We start from the raw sequence: 26,488 nt of genomic DNA, 5'->3' as shown, positions 1-26,488 counted from the left end.
CACACACACACACACACACACACACACACATACATATATTTACATCATCTATTCATCTGTTGGTTGCTTCTGTCTGTTGGCTGTTGTGATCAAGAAAATGGGTGTTAGATCTCTCTGACTCGCCAGTTTCAATTCACTTGGATTTGTGCCCAGAACTGAAGTTGCTGGATCATGTGGCAGTTCTATTTTTAGTCGTTGAGGAATCTTGATACTGTTTCCGATGGCAGTTGCTCCATCAAATGATCCATTAGCAGTGCACAGAGTTCCAACTTCTCCATAGTCCCACCAACGCCTTCTCCTTTCTGAAAACATGGTAATCATCCCAATAGACAGGACGTGGCATGCCATCATGGCTTTGACTTGCATTTCTCTGGTGATAATCGCTTCACCTGCTTGTGGCTCTTCCTAGATCATCTCTGGATGATGTAGCCCTTTGTCCGGTTTTGGTGAGATTATTTTATTTGTTTCCTTGTTATTGTTGTCAGGTTGTGGTCAGGTTTTCATTTTTGCATGTGTGAATGCATGTTCATATGCACATGTGGGCGAACATATGTGTGGAGCCCAGAGGTTGAACTTATATTGAGGCAGGGTCTCTCAGTAGGGTCTAGAGCTCACTGATTTGGTTAGTCTAAGTAGTCAGCTTGACGCCAAGACCCTCAGTGCCTGCTTGTCTGTCAAGTTCTGCTATTGCAGGTGTCTGCCAGGCTTACCCAGGAAAGATTCTAGCTAATGAGCTGTCTTCCCAGCCTCTACAGTTCTTTGTAGAATTTTGATCTTAATGCTTCATCCAGTACAATGATCTGTACAGATATTCTGTGATCCCTTTGCTCTTTATGAATTGTGTCCTTTATCAATACATTTTCTCTGAAAGTCATTGGCAACTCCAAGATCATTTAGGGTTCTCCTTAATGTTTCCTTCTTGGTTTCTTATCATCTAGAGCCTTATAACTTTTGTATACGATGCAAGGTAAGAATTGAGCTTCAATCTTCTGGATGTGGATAAACATGCCCCCATCCTTGTTCACTAAGTAAAAGGTCCTCTCCTTTCTTGAGTGCTCCAGGCACTGATGTGAAGGAGCACCTGGCTCCTGACCTCTCTCTTCAGGTTCTCTGGTCTGGCTGTGTCTTTGCATCAGCTCCAAGCAGCTTTGATTAACTGAGGTGTGTAATGTGCTTTGATGGGCGCATCCTCCAACTTTGGGCTTCATTTCTCAAGCTTGTTGTGTCTGTAAAACATAGTTTTATGCTACGATATTTCAGAGTCAGGTTTTCCCCAAGTCCAAGCCGGTAACTGTACTCTTTCTATCATCCACACGCCTAGAATGCAGAGACTGGAGTATCGAGTATCGGAAGAATTCACCAGCAGAGCAGAGCCCAGAGCCCAAAAACTTCCTGGCTCAACGGTAGGTGAAGACACTCAGGGCATCATGGTTGCAAGCTGAGGGGACTGAGGCTAAGGGCACAGATCCTAGAGTCAAACAAAATTGGGCTCAGTACATAAAAAAAGCTTGCCCCGAAGCCTGAGGGCCTAAGTTTGATCAGGTGCACCCCATGTAGGTGGAAGTAGAGAAGCAGCTCCCCAGCGTTGTCCTCTGACTTTCATACATGTGCTGGGACATATGTGCACCCCTCCACATCACACACATACACCACATAATCATCAATAATCATCATCGATATATAAACAAGTTGGTCTTTTTTTTTTTTTTTAATGTTGAAAGCTGGGTTTAAGTTTTTGGCTCTGCCAGTTTTTGTTCAAATTGCCTTATAGACTTTGCCTAACCTCAGTTTTCTCATTTTCAAAATAGAGACAAATGCAGACCCCACCCTCCAAGTGTTCTTCAAAGGATACATGTGATGTGTAAATGACACCACAGTGCCACTCCTTATGGGAGAATAAGCACAGTGCTTGCCTGGAGCACAGAGCACAGCACTAACCTGGAGCACTGTGCATAGCACTTACCTAGAGCACTGAGCACAGTGCTTGCCTAGAGTACAATCAGCACTTGGAAATTTTGACCATGAGCTCATTGCTAGTGCCTTTCAGTAATCATAATTTCAATTTCATCAGTAGTGCAGTTTTTAAAGAATAAAATGTAATGTCGTGAAGGCCAATGCCAGATACAAGGAGTATTCCTGAGACCCAAAGGACAAAAGGCGTCTGCTCGGGGTAATTTATGCTGCCTTTGTGAAAGGCTGGACTCACTGACACAGAAAGCACATGGAGGGAAGAGGCACTGGTCGGCTCCACATCCAGTGTAGGACTGTACAAACCACGAAGATTTTATGAGAAGCAAACGTGCAAAGAGTGGGCTGCTGCTGCAAGCCAGGCCTGTCAGCCTTCAAATCTTGATCTGGCCATTTGTTCACCAAAGGCCAACTTCGTAAATAACCGCTGACATGAAGGAAACCCGACAGGTCCCCCCGGGCCCCTGATCACAACTGTTTAGAACTGTGCCCATGTTTGCTGATCTTGCAAACACCCTGCTTTCTTCTGACAACCACCTCTCTTGGTGTAGCTCACTCCTGCAGAGACTCTGAGAGTAGAACATGGCATCCAATCTTCACTCCACGGCCTGAGTCTCTTCTTCCGCCAGAGAGAGCAGCTGACATCTGGGAACAGGACCCTGATCTGTTTGACATTGTTCTTTGTGTTCTGATAGGTCTTCTAGAAACCTCTCTCTATCACCTCCCTTCATCACTCCCCCTTCTCTATGCTCTCTCTCTCTCCCTCTCCTTTAACCCTCTGAAGAAATAAGTAATCCTAGAAGTGTTTAGTAAACACCTTGACATGAAGCAGAGCTAACAGCAAAAAGCAGATCAGAAACCAGGTCCCTAGCAGTAACCTCTGGATAGAACCAAGTACTCAGGGCTGGATGGAGTGAGCACATGTATGGACTAGCACAGCTTCTCTGTGGTTTCAGGTTGGCTTTACCCCTCATCACAGAATTGCTTCTGACCTGACCAAGCTCTAGTTCTACAACAAAACTTATAAATAACACATATTTCTCAGGATTGGGTACTAGATGTGTGCCCTTGGGGCCTTTGAACGTCAAAAGAATGAGATCATACCTATAAGAAACAATATTATTTAAGGTGTGTTTGCGGCAGTAGAAACATATCTTACAAGAAATTCAAGACTTTGCTCCTGGGAGCAGTTAATATTGCTGAAACACATTTCTGCTCCTTCCCTGTGGGAATATCATCTGCCCTACTTGCAGAGACAATCACTTACGGAAGGACTCTGCACGCTTGATGAGACATTAGACTTCAGAAACTTATTTCTTATCAGGACTCAAAGAGCTTCATGTTCCTTTAGGTCAACAGCTTGTGAAGCATTAGAAGCAGGTCCACATGCATCTAGAGGCAGCAAGGTAAAGCAGACAATAGGCAGATGCTGACAAAGCCAGGTTCTTAGGGATTCCCTATTCTATTCTATTCTATCCTATTCTATTCTATTCTATTCTTCTAGTCTGAAAGTCACTTGTGTTCTAACCCTATGTTTGGTAAGGAGCATTATCAGAATAAGATTGTCCTCTTTATCCACATTTCCCACAGTGGACTGGTTGACTCCTCCATCAACTCTCCTCTGCTTCTTAGAACATCAAGAGTCTGTCTCAAATAAATCTGAGACACAAAGATACCCAAATTTGTTGGTCGCTGACATTTCAGAACTTTACATTGTAATTGTCCAGAAGGCTAGATAAGACACCAACACAAGTGAAGGGCCTAGTATGTATATATGTAACTTATGTGTATGTATACTTGCTAAGGACCACCATCACCCTGGTTAACTGTGGTTAGCATCCCAGCCTTGGTTAACATCCCAGCCTTGGCCAGGCATTTGTAGCATATGCTTTTAATCCTAACACTCAAAAGCCAGAAGCAGACGAATATTGGAGTTACAGGCCAGCCTGGTTTACAGAGTGAGTTTCAGGATAGCCACAGGCTAACAGAGGAACCCTACCTTGAAAAACAAAACAAAACATCCCAGCCTTAGTTGGCACCCCAGCTCAACCACAGTAAGCATGTAATCTTTCCTTATCTGTGAATAAGAATGAAGACATCACTGACTTCATCCAGTTAGTAAATACAAACGCTTAAAGTAGACACCAGAGACATTCTAACAGGGCTGGTGCTACGGAGCTTCCATAGGTGTTGGAATGTATAACTTCCCACACTTGCATGATTACAGAACTTTAGTTTTCATCAAACGTCCATGACACTAACCACTATGCAGAGGTCTACTGTATGTTGGCACTCTATCTAATGTCACTGTTTCTCTTGCATGAAAGTAGAAACCTCTCTGGATTTGAAGAGCCATCTCTTTTTTTTCCCCTTGACCAAACATTATTCATTTTCAGGTGTGAAAATTTCAGGGGTCAGGTTCCACAGGCACAAGAAAGCTAGCAGTCAACGTTGAGTGTTTTTTTTTTTTTTTTTTTTTTGGGGGGGGGAGGGTCTGTCTACTTCATTTATTGAAACAGGTCTTTCACTGGGATCTTGAAGCTCACCAGGACCTGCAAGGATCCCATCTGTCTCCGCCTCCCCGATGTGGGTATTGTGTATGCACACCAGCACACCTGACATTTCACATGGGTTCTGGGTTTCAAATTGGGTCTCTATGCTTTCTCAGTAGGCCCATAACTATCTAGCTATCTCTTCAGCCCCTCACTTCCCAAGGATGCTCTTGTCTTTGACCATGCATCATGATGGGCATTGTGTCAGGTCAAAAGTGTGCCCTACTTCCAAAGCCTGGGCTTCCCATAATGTTTTTTTTTTTTTTTTCCTATCACTTACAAACCTCAACTCACAAAAACTAAGGGGAAAACTTTTTTCCTGTCCCTAGAGCTTAAATTACAAAGTAGAGACTGTTTGTGACTTAAAGAAAAAGTAACAGAAAGTGCCTCTTCTCTTATATTGTTTTCATTCCATTTATGGCAGGGTATGCATGCATGCCAGATGTGTGTGGAGGTCAAGGACAGCTTGTAGGAATAAGTTCTCTCCTTCTACAACGTGGTCTTGTGGCATTGAACCCAAGTTGCCAGGCTTAGCAGCAGGCATCTCTACCCCACTGAGCCATCTTGCCAGCCTGTTCCCACCACACCCCTTTTGGTAAAGAGAATGTGATACTATTGCTAAATGCATGAATTTTAACATCTTAGAGATCAGGGTTCACGTCCCAGTCCTACTTCCTAGTACTCACATGACTGAGATTATTATCTATAAGGCTGACATAAAAGATGCTCTTGGTCCATGGGACTGTTCTGATTTCAATAAGATAATGTAGGGAAGGCATTTAGCAGAGGGCCTGGCACACGGGAAGCGTCCATAAATGTTGGCTGGCTGCTGCCAATAAAGGGCTTCTGTGGCTGCTACCACTGCCACTGTTATTATTCTAGGAACACCACTGCCCCAGCACGCTGTGACTCACAGCTCCATTCAGCCTGCCCTGTTCAGCCCTCCTGAGGAATGTTCTGCTCCCTCAGTGCTAAACAACCCGAAACATACGCTACATACAGCTCCACAGCCAAAGGTTCTCAGCCAACATGAAGCTTTCATGGGGGAGACAAGGCAGGAAGGCACACGGTCTGTGCTAATAAACAAAACAAGTACATCCCAAACAGACAGCAGGCTCCCACATAATCCATATTCAAAGAGTTAGGGACCAGAGCCTGTGGGCCAGTCACACGTCTAGTTAAGGACACAGGACCTTCGAGATTGATCTGAAGGTTTCCAATCGTACACATGCACACAACTGCCATTTTCTTTGTCATGAAGCTCTCTATAAACAAAGACTCTGTCTCCATGGTATGGTCCGGGTCCACATGTCTTTAGGGAGTCCCAAATCACCTAGAACTCCTCATCTCTAAGAATCCAACTAGTAAGTACCGTGGATTGAAATGCGGACGAGCTTCTAGAGCAATGCCCTCAATCAGGGTCTTTCTCCAGCACGAGGAACTTCTCCTTGCTGGGACGCTTTCAGTTCAGCACTGTGCACTTGAAGAACCCACTGGGATCTCCCTTTGTGACCCGAGGCACAAAGAATCAGAGAAATGACTTCTCAAAGAGCTCTGATTCCTCCAAAAGTTCCCTCTGTAAATGGAGAACTGTTTGTGGTGAATTCTCTGACTGATAGCAAGGAGGACTAGCAAGCTGTCGGGCCTTGGTGACAATTCCTACTAGCCAAGAAAGGCAGGGTTCATCCTGAGAGACAAACAGCATGTTGTTCCTTCCTGCAGATCTGAGAAAAATAAGAGTGGGTACAAATAAAGAGAAAGGAGAGACAGGGTGGGGAGAAATTTCTTCCCAATGGCTCCTTTTGTGCAGACCACAAAGGAAAGCAGGGTATTGAAATGCAATTCTAGTAAATTAACAAAAGCCTTTCACCAACTATAGCAAACAATTTAGATAAATCCTTGCCATCATTTCCTCCAATATGTGTAAAGGAAGGGAGAAGGAAGGAAGATAGCAGAGTGAAATTAGGAGGAAGGAAGGAAGGAAGGAAGGAAGGAAGGAAGGAAGGAAGGAAGGAAGGAAGGAAGGAAGAAAGAAAGAAAGAAAGAAACATCACTCTGATACACTCTGATACATCAAACTACTCTCCCCAGGTCTGAGAAAGTCACAGAGAGACTGGGGAGACAGGAGCTTCCCAGAGACTTCAGGTCAGAATAGCTAGATTCTCAAGACCCAGGAATTCAGAATTGTCTCTGCACCACTGGCCATTTTGACATAGGTGGCCCACAAACCACATCTTGGACAACACTACATTTGGATGTACAAAATAAATACCATAGATGATTTAAAATTGTAACTTTGTAAGTAAGTGTAACAAAGCGTCCTCTACTCCCACCAGGCATGAGGGCACAGGCCTGTAATCTCAGCATTTTGGGAATTGATGGCAAGAGGATCAGAAGTTCAAGGTCTTCCTCAGCTACCAGGCAAGTTTGGGGTTAACCAAGGCTATAAGAGACCACCACACCAACTAAGTATCTCACATTCCTCAGACAGGTAGAGTAGGTGGACCCTCAGCCATTCTTTGTGATATTGAAAACAATGAAAATAGACCTCATATTTAACAAAGGACAGCAATACATATACACATTTACTTCGCTATATATGCATATATATATATATTTATTACAGATATGTGTGTATCCATCTTTGACTAAAGAACTTAAGTAACCAAACAAAAGACCTTATTTTGTTCTCTACCCACCCAAAAAAAAAACTGTCAGCCAACAGTAACCAGGTTATAAGCAGACTGTTTCTCTCACATTGTGGGATGTGTAATACAGAAGGACAGGTAAGAAAGGCAGGAAGCACTTTAGCTTGGTTCAGTATCTGAACTTCCCTAAGATGCAGAGTGGAACTGGGTCTCTGCTGAGTAAAGAATATTCTCATTGCTACTCAGGAAGGAGGGACCAGTAGTCTCTTCCCTGTCCCCCAAAGTGCATGCCAGACAAGTGATGTTTGGCTCCGTGTTGAGGCAGTGAGTTATAATGTCCATGGTTTCTTAAAAACCTGAAAATTTCAGCTGAAATGGCATCTGCTTAAGCATTTACCACCTTATCTAATTGAAGTTCAGTATTCCCACATTCACTGAGACAGGTAGAAATAAAGAAAAGCCAAAGTCTGCGTGAAAAGATCAGTGGTTATTTGGCCAAGGGTCAGAGGTACTGAGAAATAAAAATAGGCTGTGAGTACTTAATAGAGGAATGATACTGAAATGAGGCATGGCCTACAGGAAAATAAATTTTGCACAGTGAACACCTGGATGTACCAGCATACCCAGAATATGCACAGCATGTGCTCAGACTTAGAAATCAGGAAGTCCTGGGTTCCAGTCATAGTTTGTCACTTAGTGCCTTGTCCCTGTTAACCTCGGCACTCTGATCTGTTTGGTAGAAAAATAACAGTCACTAATGAAGTTGTTGTGAAGATAAAGCTAGATAATGTACACAGGGTGCTTGACGCATAATAAGCACTCAATAAAAGTTAGCTACCATTATTCTAGTATGATGGGTCAAAGGCGTGGGTGTGAACTTAATTTGGCCTTGGCATCAACTGATTAACACAGACATTTTAAAAAATTAAGAGCTGGTAATGCTACAGGCTAGTGCTCAAAGAAGTAATTCAGAGTGGCTCAAGCGTTCTCTGTAAAACTCAGGTCCATAAACACTTCTGTAGATTATTATCGCCCACTGAGAATCTTCCTGGTCTGGGCCTTCATGCACGGCTACTCATGTTATGCACTGAACATGGCAGGGGCTGCCATTCTCTGACATGCCCCCAAAGTCCTGTGCTATGGCAGCCTGTGTGCCTGGGGTCTACCAACCCCTTTCTAGGGGGTGCTGATACACACGTCCCTCGAGTAAATAAACTGTGATAGCTTCCATGTGGACTTAGAAAGCCTTCGATGAGACAGGCGAACCCATGCGGATGCCTCAGAAACCACTGCTGTCAGCGTGCCAGGGCCCTAACAGATCCCACGACCACTCCCACAAATACCCACTGCCATCACCACTGTCTCCGCCCATCTTGGATGACAGCAGCCTCAAATGGGCATCCACCTCCGTGGATATAAAACCTCTGTGTTATACTATGGCTTCCATTCCGTCCCAGGCATAGCTCCCAGAGCAGCCACCAGCACGAATGTTGACAAAGCGTGGGCTTCCCTCAACGGTCACCAGCTCATTTCCTGGTTGTGATACACTCAATGCTACCATGGGAAGAACCGGACGAAGGGCTCAAGGGAGTCCCAATATTTTTATTTTTGAGACAGGGTGTGCGAGCTAGCTTTCTGTCAGCTTGGTATAGGCTAGAGTCATCTGAGAGTATCTCCATACGGTCTTGCTGGAGGAGCATTTTCTTAACTAGTGATGGATGGGAAAGGGCCCAGCCCAGTGTGGGTGCTGCCATCCCTGGGCTGGTGGTCCTGGTTCTATAAGAAAGCAGGCTGAGCAAGGCAGGGGAAGGAAGCCAGTAAACAGCATTCTTCCATGGCCTCTGCATCAGCTCCTGCCTCCAGGTTCCAGCCTTGTCTGAGTTCCTCTCTTGATTTCCTATTGTGATGGACTATGACAGTGATTCTCAACCTGTGAGATATGACCCCCACAGTGGTCATATGTCAAATATCCTTCATAATACTGATATTACAATATCAGTAGCAAAGTTACAGTTATGAGGCAGCAAAAAAAAAATAATTTTATGGTTGGGGGCCACAGCACTAGGTAGGTTGAAAAGTGGACTATGATGTGGAAGTGTAAGCCAAATAAACCTGTTCCTCCAACTTGTTTTGGTCGTTGTGTTTCATCAATGCAACCCTAACCCTACCTAGGACAAAGGGTCACACTTGTAAGTCTTGGTGGCCAGGAACTTGCTATATCGTTCAAGGCTGGCCTTGAGCTCACAGAGATCTGCCTACCTCTGCCTTCTGAGTGCTAGTGTTAAAGGCATGTGCCACCACACCCAGCTCCGGTATTTCTTGCAACTACATATAGATCTAGTGTGTCTATAGGATTGCTAAATGCCTATAATCTTGGACTCATGAATTCCATTTTTCTCCAAAATTAAATTAATATGACCCTTCTTAAGTTGTTCCTCATCACTGACAAAACAAGGTCCGAACTCACTCAGACAGACGTCGTAAGAAGTATTTCCTAATCATGCCTTTACTGAAAACATATCTCTGAAGCTCTCAGGCACTGCACACACTGTGCGCCTGCCTATTGGTGGTGTCTACAGCTGCCCTGGAATTCCCCTTCACCATCCATGGGCGGTTTCCATCCCTTCCCCACACGCATTATAATGCGGCAGCACGCATCAATCGTTCCCACATATCCTGTCTCCAAGGTGCTGCTGGATGCAGATGTGATGTCGGCGTGCCTACTGCACAGCCACCTCTATCTCAGCCAGGGTTTGGGAAAGAAAGCAAGCAGTCCTGAGATGTTGTAGATCGTCCCCCTGGTCACCCGGTAGAAATGGTAGGATCTTTCCTGTCTGTTCTTTCTTCTAGAACTGGGTATTACTTATTTTCAGAACCATTGTTACCTAAAATGGTCACCTAAAATGGGAATTCTGGCTCTATTAGCTGACGAGACAGCCTTGAATTAAAATGGGGTAGAGAGCAAATATTTGCATCTTATAATACTGATATAATATTAAATAATACTACCTCCTGACTAAATAAACAAACAGTTCTCTACTCTTAAGCACAGAATAATTTTATTCTTCACAGAGACAAAAAAAAAAAAGTCAAGGGTATGACATTTCCCATCATGTATCTCCTGCTTTGACTTGCATATCACTTGGTGAACACCCAGTGGAATTTTCCACATCTGCTCTAGACTTAGGTCTGCTGAGGGTTGAAGAATAAGAATCAGATTTGGGAATATATTTGAAGAAAAAAGGTTGTCTTTTGTAGATCAAGATTAGTATCAGAATGAGAGAAGCTGCATTTAATGTTTGTAAATGCAATTCCCAGCTGCATGTGTTTGAATGGCCCTAAGAGAAGTGCAGTCAAACTGTACACAAATCTCTTCGCTTATGTTTTAACGAGAAACTGCAAGTTGGGTTTAGAACGAAGTTAAGAGCAAATGTGTTCGCTGAAACTGCTCACCCGGACGATTACATTCTTCTAAATTCTCAAACGCCGCACATCCCTCCATCCTTTGACCAAACCTGGCTCACGCAAAAACAACTAAGTGCACGTACCATCCTACGTATCGTTTCCTTCATACTATCAAGGCCCATAGTTTGCTCAAGATATCAGGCTGACCACGGAGGTACAACCCCCTGACAGGCGCAGGAGATATTTTCTGAAGGCAGTTTTGGGAAAACTTTTTCCTGGACCCTGCAGGTGGGCTGTCCACTTCCCGATCACTGGGTGACAAACATTAGCTAAAAGCCCAGAAAAATCAATGTTGGTCCTGATATGATGGAACCGCCAAAGTAATTGCAGTGGTCATGGACACCTGGGCTTCTTGTACAGAGAAAATTGAGCTCCTTTTCGCTTATACAGCTGTTCATTGTCTATTACACTTCACAGATGAAAATGAAAACCAGATTAATAAACAAAATCTGCCCCGGGCAGGTCTTCTTACAGCTGCCACAGTAACAACTGTTCCATCACCTACATATTCAAAGAATGTCCACCCTCTTCAACCTGCCTCTCCCAACAGCCATCACCATGAACAGTGCCATTGTCCTACGCACAAGCCCAGGTGAGAAATCTAACCACGTCCTTTCTTCCCCCTGTCTTACCATTGTACACACTGCCAATCATCCTAGTTATGACCCGGTCTCCCTGGTACCTCTCCCTTCCACCCACTGTTTTCCATCTCCTGGACCGCTGTGAGGCCCCTGCCTGCACTGCCCCTGAGTGGTTCTGTCACCAATTTGCAATTGGTCTCCTCAGTACAGTCCTTGTGACCTTGCAGAAATATGAAGGACCCCATCTCCCCTACATAAAGCTTTCCTGTGTCTCCCTCTTAGCCTTGGAACAAAGCCCATCACTCCTACCACAGCTTTAAAGGGACTCCAATTTGGGGTCTTAACCTCAATAAGCCTATGTTTCTCTTTATTCCAGGTTCTAGCCCTCAAATAATGTCATTCTCTAACAATATCTTTATATGCCTAAAGAAAGTTCTCCCATTTAGAAAGGGGGTGGGGGGTGTTTTATTTGACATATATGGGTTTTGTTTCGACTGAATGTAACACATGTGTACCTGGTGCCCACAGAGATAAAAGAAGGTATGAGATCTCCTGGAACTAGAGCTACAGACAGTTGTTAGCTGCCATGTGGTGGTGGGAATTGAACCTTGGTCCTCTTGAAGAACAGCCAGTGCTTTTAACCACTGAGCTGTCTCTCCAACCCTCTTATGTATTTTTGGTTGACCTTGTCCCTCCAGGACACATAATTTAAGAATTTCATCGGCCCTTCAACATTGAACCTTAAGTATTGAGTGCTCAGAGCTTCATACTCCTGCAATTCTTTGCGCGTTCAATGGCTGAATGCAAGTCTCCCCCCTTTCACTAAAGCACAGGTGGCTCCCAACCAAACACCGGTCCAGTGGTTCTCAACCTTCCTAATGCTGTAACACCTTAATACAGCTCTTCATGTTGTGGTGACCCCCAGCCATAAAACTATTTCTATTCCTACTTCAGGACTTTAATTTTGCTACTGTTATGAATCGTAATATAAGTATCTAATATGCAGATGGTCTCAGGCAACCTCTGTGAAAGGGTCATTCGACCCCTAAAAGGAACTGTGACCCACGTGTTGAGAAGCACTGCAACAGTCAAAGCTATAGATTTCTTGATCACCAGTCATCACTCTGCACTCTTCTTGCTGTGTCTATCTCTTATTTTCGTTCTAAAATAAAAGGGGAAGCTGCACCTAAAGACATATTGCAAAACAACGCAAAGGTCTAAATATAGTTGTAGTGACAATGACCCAAGTGACTAGCATGGAAAATGCTAACAGCACTAGAATCATTAGTTAGCTGCTTCCGAAGATGCCACAGACAGGATTTGACACTGGAAATTTAAGCTATGCCCTCATGAGCTCAGCCGCAGTGAACACAGGAAATAGACTTGAACAGTATATGCTCACTTTATAATGCTCCTTGTGGAAATCCTACTTCCCATCGTTTCCCCTATTATTTTCCAGGAATAGATAGCTTTGATCTTGAACATGGACCCTTTGATCTTTGGTGACTTGTAAAATCATACATGCTTGATTATACATCTTCCACTAGACACTTTTCAACGTACCTAAGTGGTTCATTTGGGTAACTAATCCACTAGTTACAGGAAGAAGCAAACCTCGATATTAATGTCCGCTTTATTATATTCGTTTCAACATAGCGTTGGGGAATCTATTCTGAAATGTCATGCTGTACATGACGTGGTAGTAGTGGCAATTAAAAAAAGGAAACTAAAATAGTAATAGTAGAAACAATTATAAGAAAAGTCTTAGACACACTCATGACTTACTTAATGGGGAGGGGTTAATCTTCATTGTCAAACTGAGGGGATTCAGAGACACCCAAGAGATACACTCTAGACTTGTCTGCAAGGGACAAGAAGTTTCATGGGGGAGGGAAGACCCACTCTGAGAGTGGGCAGCACTACCCCGAACACTGGGATCTCAGAATGAATAAAAATGAGAAACAAGGAAAGCGCCAGGATGCACCTCTTTCTCCCTCCTCATTACAGATGCTCAAGCTCCTTGCTTTCCATGATGAACTGGACCCCCACAGACCATGAACCCAAAGAACCTCCTACTTTCTTAGATTGTTTGTTAGATATTTTATGACAGGAGAAGAATGAATACACAGAGTAGTCTATTTTCTAAGCCTTGGCTAAACATTTAGCATACACTTGAATCACTGATTTCTCACGTGGCTTTTCACAATCACCCCACATTATAAAATGAAACTGAGGCTCATAGATTCTAAGCTACTTCTTCATGGCTACAGTGTGGCAATGGAGCTAAGCTCAGGCCTCTCCATCATAATGAAAACATTTGCACAGCACTTAGCATGGACCAGGAGCTACTATGAGCACTTGACAAATTCTAACTCAGTTGATCTGTAGGAAAACCATATGTAGCCATGTTATTACTCCTCTACACAAAAGCATACATGGAACAGTCTAGCGACTAATAAACGGTGACAGAGGCAGTAAGCCACAGAGGCAGGATTCAAACCCAGGTGAGGGACCCTCCAAAGTCCATTACCCACTACACTAGCCAGTATACTGTCCCCCCCCAAAAAAAATAATAAAGTTGAGAAGGGACGCGCTGTTCCCATTCATTAACTCATGAAATCTTCATAACAACTGTGAAGGCAGCTGATGTTTTTACTCTCCATTTCACTTGATGGATGAAGTTCTTGGGCTAAAAGAAGTGCACTGGGTAACTGAGGGTCACCCAGCTAACAAATGTCACACAAGTAAATGTAAAATAGCAACATCTGGGTTTCACCCTGACCTTTTGCTTCCTCAATTTTTTTTCCCAAAGCACGAATGGCTAGGAAACAGTATACATCAGATTTTCCAGCTCTTCAGCCATGTTCAGTTCATGCACTTTGGGCTGTGACTATCTGTATATCCCTTTGAGCTGGACTTCTGAGATCCAGTATGCCTCAGTGCACTGTATAACAGTGTAAGCTTTCGCTATGCATCAGACATACCAACCCAGCTAGGGAAAGCCATCTTGTTTCCATAAATACTTAAGGCATTTCATTTCAGAAAGGAAGTCCAATGCTGTTATTATATATATATATATATATATATATATATATATATACAGTCAAAAATCCTGTTCTGTTTTGTTTGGTTTGTTTTCTGGAGAAATATCCATTTAGTTTTCTATTCCTACCCTCTAAGTCAAAATAAACACCCTTTCCTGTCCCCCATCCCAAAAAAGAAGCCCTCTATAAAGCCCACTGAGGAAAATCAATGCTTTCCCTATTCATTTTTAGTTAAGTAGAATTGGGAATCCAAACAGCATTAAATCTCACTTTTGGAAACAGAAGGAGCAGAAACACAACTATAGTTAAATAAATTGATAAATCACAGCCTTGCATGTCAAGCTTACACCAATTAAGTAATGCTGATTTGTATGATTCACTAAGTTCTGGTTTGTGCCAAGACAATCTTAATAAAAATGCCACAAAGCCACAAATTGAGTCATATCAGAGACAGAAATCACATCTCCTATATCCTTGGATAATATCCCAAATTGTTAACAGTTGTTAGTCTGAGCTATGGTAGGCACAGACATTTCATGTAAATAAGTAAAACAAAACATGAAGTTTGCCACTATCTGATCTCCTGCTTATGGAATGACTGATTTAATCCACAAATGTTTGAAACAAAGTCTATCTGTGTCCGTGCCTGGTCTAACCTCTGGAAATACAGTGCTGAACACAATTGCTATGAGTTCTGGCCTCATGGAGGTAGAAACCAGACCTAAATACACAGTGATCATTGAGGGAAATAAAAAGTTCAGGATTCATAGAGGAGGAGCATGGCAGTCCAAGTCAGACGAGGAATCAAGACAGTGAAGAAACAACCTCTACCCTGAGGATAAAACAGGAAGCAAACAGAATGGTGGACATGTGTTAGAGATGACAGGAAGAGGCATGCCAAGGCCTGAAGTTTAAAGGAGAATGAAAATGATGCCATGTGGTGGTGGAAGCAAGGAGCCCTGCATGTGATTCAACTAGATTAGAAGACCTCTCCCCTTTCCTGCCCTCAGTTCTCCATCCACTCTATGACAGTACTTACAAATAGAGTTAGTTACCTCCTAACTCAATTCTAGACTTCCCAAGAAAAAGCCAAATCACAGAAGAGGAGAAATAGATCGAGTCCAACCATGGATGGCGTGACTGGCCTCCACAGGCCCCTGACAGTTCACACTGAAGACTGAAGACATGGCAAGGAGAAGGATGGACCTCTCCACATGGCACTAATGAACTGGCCATCCACAATGCCAGCTGGGCACCATCTAGAAAGGGCAGTAAACAACAAAGAAAGCAGAAGAAATGTGCTGAGAAAAGGGAGAGGGCTAAGTTTCCCCAAAAATATTCTAGAGTCATAAAAGATGGCCCCTACACTGCCTTCTAAAGAGGGTTAATTACAGGTACCTGATGTGCTAAACAGCATGATGCCAGTTTGGGGAGGAGCCAAACTGCTCAGGGCTACAAAAGAGAGTCTGCCAGTTCCTGGCACCTCTGACTCTGTGTGGCACTGGGGCCCAGTGGATGTTGCAAACAACTTACCAAATGCTGGTGAGAAGATGTACCTGTACATCAACTGTGGCTAAGGCTCTCATAGGCCTCCAACTAACCAGACCTTCCCTCCCTCTCTTCTGACATTAGGAGGGTTCTGCCCTAACCCAGACCATCTCCTCCTACTCAACTTCTGGGAACCTTTGTGTTGCTTATTACTATGTCCCAGGTGATAGCTCAGTGTAAAACACAAAACTTTATCTTCTATGCCTCATAAAGCACCACTAAGGTTACAGATAAAGGTTAAGATCTGTGATTCCCCACAAATTTCATCTGGAAGCAAGTTTTAGCATCAACATATAAACCTACTTTATAATTCCCAAGGTTTTCAATGTAAGACGCTTATAGAAAACTTTTTTTAAGTTAAAAACAAGGTGCACTAAGATCATTACACGTTAGAGATCCAGCTCTGCGTGCTTAAAGTGAAATACAATCAGCCGTGTAGACACAACATTCAGCATCCTGAAATTGGGATGAGGATGCTGACCCAGCATAGCTGGAAGGTCATTAAAAATGAGCACTGTGTTGCAAGAAGAGAAAAATCAAAGCTCAGAATGCTGAATACAGTTGCCTATACCTGGGACAAAGCCACATTTTAGCTGCTATCCAAATTCTTGTTGGGGTGGGGTGCCCCAAGCATGTGCTACAGTGCACATGTGCATGTGAGGACAACTGTGGGAGTCAGTGTTCTCCTTTCACCACATGAGTCCTGAAGACCAAACTAGGGTGGACAAGTATGGTAATAAGTACCTCTATGAACTGAACCATCTTGCTGGCCCCTGATCTCCAAATTCTTATACCACTGTGTCCCATCACACTAGATCACTGTCTATACTATCAATCCTCTTAGTCTTCTGGCTAGAAGTTTACATTGGCTTTCCATTTACAGCAAGCAGAATGCTAAGACATAACAGAGCCTACGGGTCTCCCTCTGGCCAGATCACATTCCTCCTCTCACTACCCTGCCCATCTTCTTTACTTCCAAAGCTTGTCATTCTGCTTAACCTCTCCCATGATCACAGCATGCTTCCTGAATCAGTCACAACTGTTTAGTGACCGTGTACTTACCCTTGCTGTTTGCTGGACTTTTCTCTCAGTGCCTCCATGACCCGTTCTGATCTTCTTGAGGCCATTTCTCAATTTCCCTTTTCTTATCAAGTCTTTCCCTGTCCATTCAGTTCTAAATTATAAAGCACTGTAACACTACCCATGCTTTCTCTTTCTCCCAAACAGTTACCATCATTTAGTACATATATACTTCACTTACTTATATATTTGTTTCTTTGTACATATTTAGTTTTACATGCCAACACACACACAGAGAGAGACAGATACATACACATATACAAGAAAGCTCCATGAGTACAAAGATTCCACCAGCTTCGCATCCCACTGTATTCTTGACACCAAAGTGAAGTCCTGGCGTGTGGGCAAACCTCAATTATGAGATTCCAACAGCTGGTTTCAAGGACTGATGGGTATAGTTAAGACATGGCCCAAATCCAGAAAATTCAAGAGCTGTAAAATGTCTGATAGTGCCTGACAGCCCTTGGGACATAGCTCGTGGCACGGGTGTCACCTATCATCAATACACGGCTACTTCTGAACTGATGCTCACTGAAACCCTGCATGACAGTCAGTGAGCTAAGGAACGGAGTGACAAAAAGACATGTCAAGCAGACTCCTGGGAGAGGAAGCTAGCAAGCTGATGTATGGTTTTCAGAAGTGAGATGCTCTTCCATGCACAGGCATAGAGGTGTCCCTGTGCAGTCAGAGCCTATGGGGAGGAGAGATGGATGGCTTAGATCGGACATCCTCTGAAGAGAGAGTAGGTTTCAAAAACTTTCTGGCGTGAGCCAACATTTGCCATTAAGTCTGAATGGCTGGCACAGGTCAATTTCCATGCATCACTATAAATATAGAACATGAAGCTTCAATTATAACTTAATGACAGATATATAAGGGAAGATATTACGCACGGCCAAAAATAAAGCAGTAAGAACCAAGAGCAGATATTTAAACTACCTAATATTTGGCCTGGCCATCAAGGGGAAAAAAATAATAACATTCAGCTAGTCCCAAACTTACATAAGCAGTTATGTTCTTTCATGTTTAAGAAGCCAATAAAGGTTTGAATCCAGGCTCCATCTACCACACCAGTACCTGAAGTAGCCAAAATATCCACCACAAATAACCTGCCTGGGCTTGAGACACACACCAATCCCAATTGACAAAAGATCTCTAAGACTTCCAAATACCTTGCTACTCTCCATCCTAGCTTAGAGCTTCCTAATCTAATACACATGGCTTGAAAAATGGCACAGTTCCCCATGCCCACCCTAGCTATCCCAGAAGTCCCACTCAAGCAGAGGGCAAGCTACCCAGCCCGGTTCTCCACATCTCCTAACCAACATGGGCATCCTGCTACTCTTCATTTAATTCTTTTGCGGGAGGAATAGGACTGGTCTCAGTAAGTCCTAACAACGGGTCATTCATTTATAATCGGCACTAACTTCACATGGAATAGTTTGTTGTTGTTGTTTCATGTAGCAAAAGAGTTGTTAGACATAGTTTAGCATTGACTGTAATTTTAGCTCTTTCTTTCCGGATTCTCAATTTCTGCAGTGAGGTCTAAGAGGATGACAGGCCCTCTCAGGCAGCTCTGAATGTGCCATGCCTCATTTGAGGAATCCTCTTTGGTTGTAAATGGCAGCCTGATGGAGAGTTATTTGAGACCATTCAAAACCATTAAGCCTATTAACTGTGACTTAGACCAAGTCTAATAAACAACTGCCATCCCAACAGGAAATGAGGTAAGCTGGCTTTCAAAGTTATCTAAACAAATACTCAAAGTCAATGATGCCTCACAAGAGGCCTCTTATGGCACCTTCCGGCCCAGTTTAAATCAGGGGTCACTGAGGAATCATTTAATGCATTTTAGTTGGATGAAGTGACGAGTCCCTAATTCCTGTTCAAGTCTCTCGGGCCATCTCATACACGAAAACAGCAGGTGCACAATAAATATTTAGAAACCAAACATGGAATATATCCAGCAGGAATGTATCAGGTCAAGTGTGGGTATCCTTTACCATAGCAGTCACACATATGAGGAAGTCTGCAGGAGACATGGGGTGCTATGTGTATGTATTTTTGTAACATTTAAGTAACATGTTTACCTCAAACTGTGGACACTTCCAGGTATTTGTTAGCGCTGATCTCATACCTAGAACATCCCATTTCCGAAATGAAATTATTCTCATTTTTTGTTTAGTTCTCTCAAATAATAGTAGCACATTAATTTGCTGCAGGATAAGGAGCATCCTCTCTTCTCTGAGGAGAAGGGGAAGGAAGGATGGGGAAAGGGGCGTGTGAGCAAGGCTGGGAGAAGAGGACAGGGGTTGTAAACAGGATGTAACGTGAAGATAGGTAGATAAATGGAGAGAGAGAGAGAGAGAGAGAAAAAGGGAGAGAGAGAAAAGAAAGCAAAATGCCCCACATGCTGGTCTAGAGCCCAATCTTACGGAGGCATTTTCTAAATTGAGGAACTCCTCTCGTCAGGGTAACGTAAAACGATCCAGCACAACAATGTGGTGGTTTGAATAAGAATGCCCCCCCCCAAGCACTCAAATATTTGAATGCTCCAGGAGAGGAACTATTTGAAAGGATCAGGAGGTATGACTTTGTTGGGGTAGGTGAGGCCTTACTGGAAGAATTGTGTCAATGGGGGGTGGGCTTTGAGATGCAAAAGCCCAAAGCAGTCAGTGTCCCACTTCCTGCTGCCTATGCATCCAGATGTAGAACTCGCAGCTACTACTCCAACCCCATGTCTGCCAAAATGCTGCCATACCCCTGGCCATCATGATAAGGGACTACGGCTCAGAAACTGTAACCAAGCCCCAACTAAGGGCTTCTTTTTAAGAAACATTTTTTATAAGGAAAAAAAAAAGTACCCTCAAAGAAGCCACTTCTGATTTAATCTGTTTCTTGGCTTCCACAATTAGTTACTACCCACATCCAAAATACTGGGACCCAGCTTAACCTACCATAGACTGTGACCTTATTTATCTGCCTTTTGTTAGGGCCGTTTTTCACGCTAGCACTGTCAAACGTGAAAGGATTTGAAGGCAGGAGCATTCATTTCTCCAGTGTGCACAGTAATGCTCCAGGAACACTGAATTCAAAGGATCTCAATCTTGGATGCTACTCCTCTGAATGTCGCCAACTAGTCTAATAGCTTCAAGGCCAAAGCTACTCAAAAAAATTAGCTTAGGGTGTAAATAGAATGAAATCATTCCAAGGTATTAACCTAACCACTGGATGTGTTTATTCTTCTACTTGGAAAAGCGGGCCAACCCTAAGGAATCACCTTCTTCCTAGCTAGGTGACTCTGAATAATGAGGCAATTTCCTTCAGAGGTGATGAGCTGGTTGGGATTCTCTGGAATGAACGTCTACCTAGTAGGCCATGGTTACCAGCCCTCTGCAGGTTAAAACTACGCCAGAACATTTCAGAATTTCATGTAATGTGGCATTTATGCTATCACATATATCATGAAAACACCGACCTCTTTTCATAATGTTATTGTTGCTAAAAAAAATTAAAAATATGTCCATGTATGTATGGAAAACATGACTGAAAGTGCAGGATTAAGTTTTACTTCCAAACTAGGTTTCCAGATTTAGAAGATAGATAGATGGATGGATAGATAGATAGATAGATAGATGCTGTCTATCCATTTAATTTAAATAAGCAGTTTTTTTAAATCTAAGCATGCAGTAAAATACTTGGCACATGTGTAAACTAAAAAAAAAAAAAGTTCTCTGTTAAAAATTAAAATCTAGATGGACATCCACTATTTAGAATGGAAAACGTATCACCCACCCAGAAGTTCTATTATTACGTATTAAAAAAAAAAAAAAAAAGGCAGGGATGATGGAACACAGTATAATCCCAAGTACTCAAGAGGCTGAGGCAAAAGTTGTTGTCACAAGTTCAAGGCCAGCTTGATCAACATAGTGAGTTTCAGTCTAGCCAAGGCTGTAAAACAAAATCCTATCACATCACACACACAACAAAGAAAAGCACATATCAGCAAGTGTATTTTATAAAACACTAATTTTCAGATAGAACAAAATAGCAGTCAGACAGTATTATAGGACATTCTAGAAAGCCCAACACAATGAGGCTAAGGGAGATGGCTGAGTAAGAAAAACTGAGAGCAATTTAAGTGCCAGGTATTGTGTTAAACCCTCTGTGCATATAATCTCATGTAATTCTTAACACATCTTTATGAGGTAAGAATTACTATTATCAGCTTTATCGTTATCATTGTACAGGTAAGACAGTTAATACACAAAGAGAACACACTGCCCATTGTCACGCGGCAGTAGACCAGGCATACAAACCCAGGCAAGTTGAATAAGAGGGCTTACGTGCTTAACCACTACCTCATTTGACAGGGGAAGGAACAGAGGGCCCTAATCATCCACCAAGACTCACCCAGCTACTTGCCAATACAACTGAGATTCAAAACTAGAATAAGCCAACTCCACAGCTCTTACAGCAACAGGCTACTGCTTTTACCAACCATGAGAAATGGGGAAGGCAGTCACACTGGACAAACCTGCAATCCCTCGTTGTGATAATGATGCTTCAGCTTCCCAGGAATCTGTCTCCCTCAGTCAGCTGGATCTTGATTCTGCATTATTATGACAATGCTGGCCTAAGCGCGGACCTTGGGAGAAGATTTCTATTTGGTGGAGGAACTGATTGGCGTTTCTGTACCAAAACATCTCTTTCCAGTATGCCATTTCTCTGATCTCTTAGTCTTGCTGCCTTGAGACCAATTCTTACTCCTCAATGACAAGGCCACGCATTTGGCAACAGCAAGGAACACAGACAGGGAAGTCTTTCTGTCCCAAAGCCACCTTCAAGACTGTAGACTGAAAAGCCAGGGTTATTCCATAGAAAGTATGGGAAAAGTCTAGAACTTTCTCTGGGGCACATCTCCCTGTGGGAATCCCCAAATGTTTCATTATAGGCCCTGTGCATGAATGCAAGAATTTGCAACGCAAGGCATGGGCCTTACCAGCTTATGTAACTTCACCATCCAACTTCTTCACAAAAGCAAGTCACCAGACTATAACTTGCTGGAGAAAAGAAATGACTTCGGGACAAGATGGACAAATAGAATGTTGATCATTTACCCTGTCAATAGTGCAAAGACTCTTCTCCTGGAGCAGAGGCTTCCAGAGAGCAGACAGCGTGTCTTCTTTACCCACAGGCTTCTCCCTGGGTATAGAAGAGGCTCCTGGCTCTGTGAAGGACTCAATAGATGAATGAACGCGCAATCGCTTAACTGTCACTAGTAAGCAGTACGCCAGTCATACTTTGGCCCTCACTGCTCTGGAAATCTGTAACAGGTTCCCACCTTCTTGCGATTATCACTCGTCTTCATGGTGACCCAGAACATGTATCATATCTCACAAAGACAGTTCATCTAGAACAGAGGCCCCCAACCTGTGGGTTGCAACTCCTTCTGAGGTCAAAGGACCCTTCCACAGGGTGACATATCAGAGGGCCTATACATCAGATATTTATATTATAATTCATAAAAGCAGCAAAATCACAGTAATAAAGTAGCAATGAAAGGATTTTATGGTGGGGGAGAGGGGTCACCAGAAAATAAGGATACTGTATTAAAGGGTTGCAGCTTTAGGGAGGGTGAGAATCACTGATCTACATCATCCTCCAAGCAAGACTCCAATGTTGTCCCTTATCTACACAAATCCAGCCATGTTCGCTGGAGCCCCAGTCACACTCTGCTGGGCTTCCACCTGGAATGTTTTTCTCTCATTTCTTTTGCATTGCCCTTTCGATGACAAAGTCAAGCTCACTGCTGCTGGGGGACTTTTCTTCGCATGCCATGGTGTCCTAGAAGAACTAGCCTTACCATCTTTTCGACTCACAGCAACAAATAACAGACTTTGCATCATATCTTTGCTACAGTGAGTTGCAGGAAGACACATCCATTGTCCTATGGGCAGACATTTTATCCCCAGCATAGACAGTCCAGAATGCAGCAGGTGTTGAGAATCACACGCCACATGTATTAAAGGGATCCAAAGGAAAAGGGAGAAACTTCGGATCCCATCAGCTCTTGATATTTCCCTCCTCTAGAGGAATACTGAGTGAGTCTATTAAATTGTACATATGCATGCTGACAAAACAATCTCAAGGAGAGGCCAGTGGTGCACACTGCTACCTCTGCTGCTGTTTAGCTTAACTCCTGCTGACCAACAAGCTTCACAGAATGTTGCTGACTTGTACCAAACAAACAAAGCCTCAAAATCAAAGGACCAGAGTATGAAACCTCAGAAAGAAGCCTTCTGAGATAGATGGCTTCAGCTAACTTATCCATGGTGAGTGGCTTCAGCTAACTTATCCATGGTGAGTGGTGGGAGCTGAAAGCCAGCATTGCAGAAGTGACAAGAGACTCCAGGCAGGTGAGAGAAAAGTTCACATTTCCTACCAAGGAGCAGCAAGTGCCCTACCTAGTCATCCCTGGTCTATTTCTTCCCTTTCACTGGAAAAGAAAAAGAGACAGACTCCTCACAAACAAAAAGCCAAAGTCCCACAATTAGTTACTGAATAGCTGATCCTACAACCATGCTTTCCAATGCATCCATTCATGTATGCTCGCATGCATTCTTCATTTACTAAGAAATTGCTAGGTCTACCACAGTGCTATTTGTGGGGATAAAGTAAAACATGCACAATCACCAATCTCGTGAAATTACCAGTTCACTTCATGCTTAATCTACAGCTGCTCTTATGATAACCCAGAATCTCAATTCAAACTCCATCGCCACTGTCAGAGGAAATGCTAGCTAACTATATACAGATCTCAAAGCAAAAAGATGTCCAGAGGTTCAACAAAAATCCTTCATCCTAAGAATTTTGATTTGTTGCTTAATAGTTCTTAAAATGATCAAATACTATTTCATACTCCTCAGCTAAATCTTTTACCTTAAAATTAAATTAAAACGATCCAGGAAAAGCCAACTGCAAAACTTCCATGGCCACCTCATATCAAACACTCCAAGATCACACATGACTGTCATCTACAAGTCTACCATTGAATCTTGCTTTTTTCTCAAGGGAAGAAAGAAAAGAAAAGAAAAGAGAAGAGAAGAGAAGAGAAGAGAAGAGAAGAGAAGAGAAGAGAAGAGGAGAAATGAGAAATTGATTAGTGAGAAAATGAACTGTGAAAGGGAGCACTCTAAAATCTGAAAATGTCTTAATCAAGAGAAAAACTTTCAAAGAAAGCAAATGTCCCAAAGATAGAAATATTTACATATCTATAATTTTCACTTTAGAGTTTCTATTTTGACTCTGTGGAGTAAACATGATATTTCAAATGCACTTTGGTTTGCGCAATTCCTAACCACCAAGAAACACTTATTTCCATAAGTTAAAAAAGACACATTCTGGTTTTATTCTAAACAGGGCACCAGAAAACAAAACAAATACTGTAGACAAACAAATCTTAGCTAAAAGTCATTGAAATAATCCAAATAGTTTCCATTCCAGAGAAAATAGTAAGTCAGCAGTTTGCAAATGGATGCTTTTCTAAACACCCGAAATAAGCAAAAACCTCTACACAGGAAAGTGCGAATGCTGAACCCTTCTATTTCTGCTTCTATGGGGCTCAGTTCAATCAATAGAGCCAAACAGGGCATGGCTGTCCTGTATGCTCACTCCAGGTGGCAGCCACACAGGCCTATCCAAAGCCTGGGGAATGCCCAGGGCAGGTCCTTGGAGCCATCATTCAAACCACCAAACAAGAGCTGGGAGAGCCTGAGGCCCAGCCACCAGCTATTAGAGATGGGAGTGGGAAGACAGAAGAACAAATGTGTGAGGGTGGCAAGTTCTAAACCAGAGGACCAGGGGTCAGAAGACAGTACTCCTCAAAGAGCAAAGGCTCTAAGAAAAAAAAAAAATCAGTAAACAAATTAGAACCTTTCACCTCATACCAATAACAGTCTGGAGCTGGCGAATGACAGTGAGTAAAAACACTGTATAAGGGAACTTACTTAAGGGAAGTTGTCAGAAACTCTGCACCCAGGAGAGAAGATGGGTCCAACGCTCCAGCCTGTAAGATCCTGAGTGAGGAGCCAGGCTGGGGTTACTGAAGGTCACACCAGAGCTCCATCCTAAGGCTACATACCTCTGGAGTAACACAGAAAGAAACTTGAAAACTGCCTTTTGAACTTAAAGACAGAGATTTTGCTTCCAAGTTCCCAACCTCCCAAAGGGTTTGACAGGACAATAATTAGTCCAGAAAGAAGTGAAATGAGGAAGTGGTACACTTTTACGATTTCTGTTAATTCCTACCAGCTGTAATTTCAGAAATCCAAGTGACATCAGCACTTCTGTCGGAGCCAGCAAAGATGAGAGCAGTGTAAGTGCAGAGTCATCTCAGGGGGAAAGAGACCAGGGGGCGACTGGGGAACACATCGGAAAACGGGGAAAACTAACTCACTTCGCAGTGAATCACTTCCACAGCTCCCAACACCAGCAGTGCCAAAAATAACATGGAAAAAAAAAGTGGCAAAGGAAGAGTGAGGACTCCAGACCAGATCAAATGAGCCCACAAAACTTCTCAAAGGGTGCTCACTGAAACAAGTCAACTCGACACTTAGGAAAATAAACAAAAGCAATCCAGCCACTTCTGAGCAAAGAGAGAAAATATCCAGTATTAAATAAAGAAATGTCCTAACACCACACACACACATACACAGAGAGAGAGAGAGAGAGAGAAGCAGTAACTAAGATACACTCCCTGGTCAACATCTGTGCTATTATTCACTGGTTAACATCTGTATTATTACCTTCTGGAAGAGAGGCATAGAGTCAATTCCATGGTCTCTTCTTTGCTCTTCACCCACAGAGAAATCAGCGGGCAAGGAAAGCACTTACACGTTTCTAAGCTGCCTCATTTTAGCTTCAAGAACAGACTGGAAATAGGTCTGAGATCCCAAAGTAAAGGCTCTTACTTGGCTCTTCGGTCAGAATCAGGAGAAAACCAACCACACTAAACATGACCAACTTAACAACTACAGAAGGAAGCTGACAACACTCACCAGGGCCACTCTGGCCCTTTGGCTGAACATAGTCCACCCAACCGGCTCAGGGAGATTACGATGGGGATCCCATTGCAGCCGCTCGGCAGCAGGCTTACATGTGCCTTCCCTCAACAGTGGGAAGGCTAAATCAGAGATAGAGTGATAATTAATAGGATCCTTGGCAGCAGAAGCCAGCTTCTTTAGCAAACCTGTAATTGCTGCCTGCTTAAAATGACAGGGAACCCAGCCAGGAAAGAGGGAGGTGCTAATGATGGTAATCATAAAAGGTAAAATACACTTTACATCAACAGGTTACTGGGCTCCCATTCAAAAGTGTGTCTTTATCTATAGATTTCAGGAATAGTAGAGACAAATAAATGTGATGTCTTATACAAGGGGACAGAGATCTCTTCCAAGGAAAAGATACAAAGTAAACTTCAAGAATAGATCTCCCCTTCAGAAATCCTCCAGTCTCGAAAATGTCAATTGCCTATTAGATCATGAAAATAGCGATCAATAAGTGCAAGATGCCTTGCTACAAGAGCAAATGATTCCGAGAAG

At 43.0% G+C, this 26,488-nt stretch overlaps 1 protein-coding gene across 7 annotated transcripts in view; it reads right to left on the bottom strand.

The window, feature by feature from the left end:
• The window catches only part of Mitf (melanocyte inducing transcription factor), a 210,034-nt gene that overhangs the window by 164,274 nt on the left and 19,272 nt on the right, over nucleotides 1-26,488 (bottom strand). Inside the window, exon 1 of one of the 7 annotated variants that reach the window (XM_060383842.1) lies at nucleotides 25,946-26,361. The exons of 5 other annotated variants lie outside the window; for them this stretch is intronic. Coding sequence is in view for 1 of the 2 variants with exons in the window: in XM_060383840.1 (XP_060239823.1) it covers nucleotides 25,694-25,725 (32 nt within the window). In the remaining variant the exon portion in view is untranslated. One more of the 7 variants, XM_060383840.1, reaches the window with a different exon arrangement.

The sequence above is a fragment of the Meriones unguiculatus genome, chromosome 5 (genome assembly GCF_030254825.1).
Source record: "Meriones unguiculatus strain TT.TT164.6M chromosome 5, Bangor_MerUng_6.1, whole genome shotgun sequence".
NCBI classification, from domain to species: domain Eukaryota; kingdom Metazoa; phylum Chordata; class Mammalia; order Rodentia; family Muridae; genus Meriones; species Meriones unguiculatus.
Note: the sequence above shows the minus strand (reverse complement) of the source record. Positions and strands in the feature narration are given on the sequence as shown.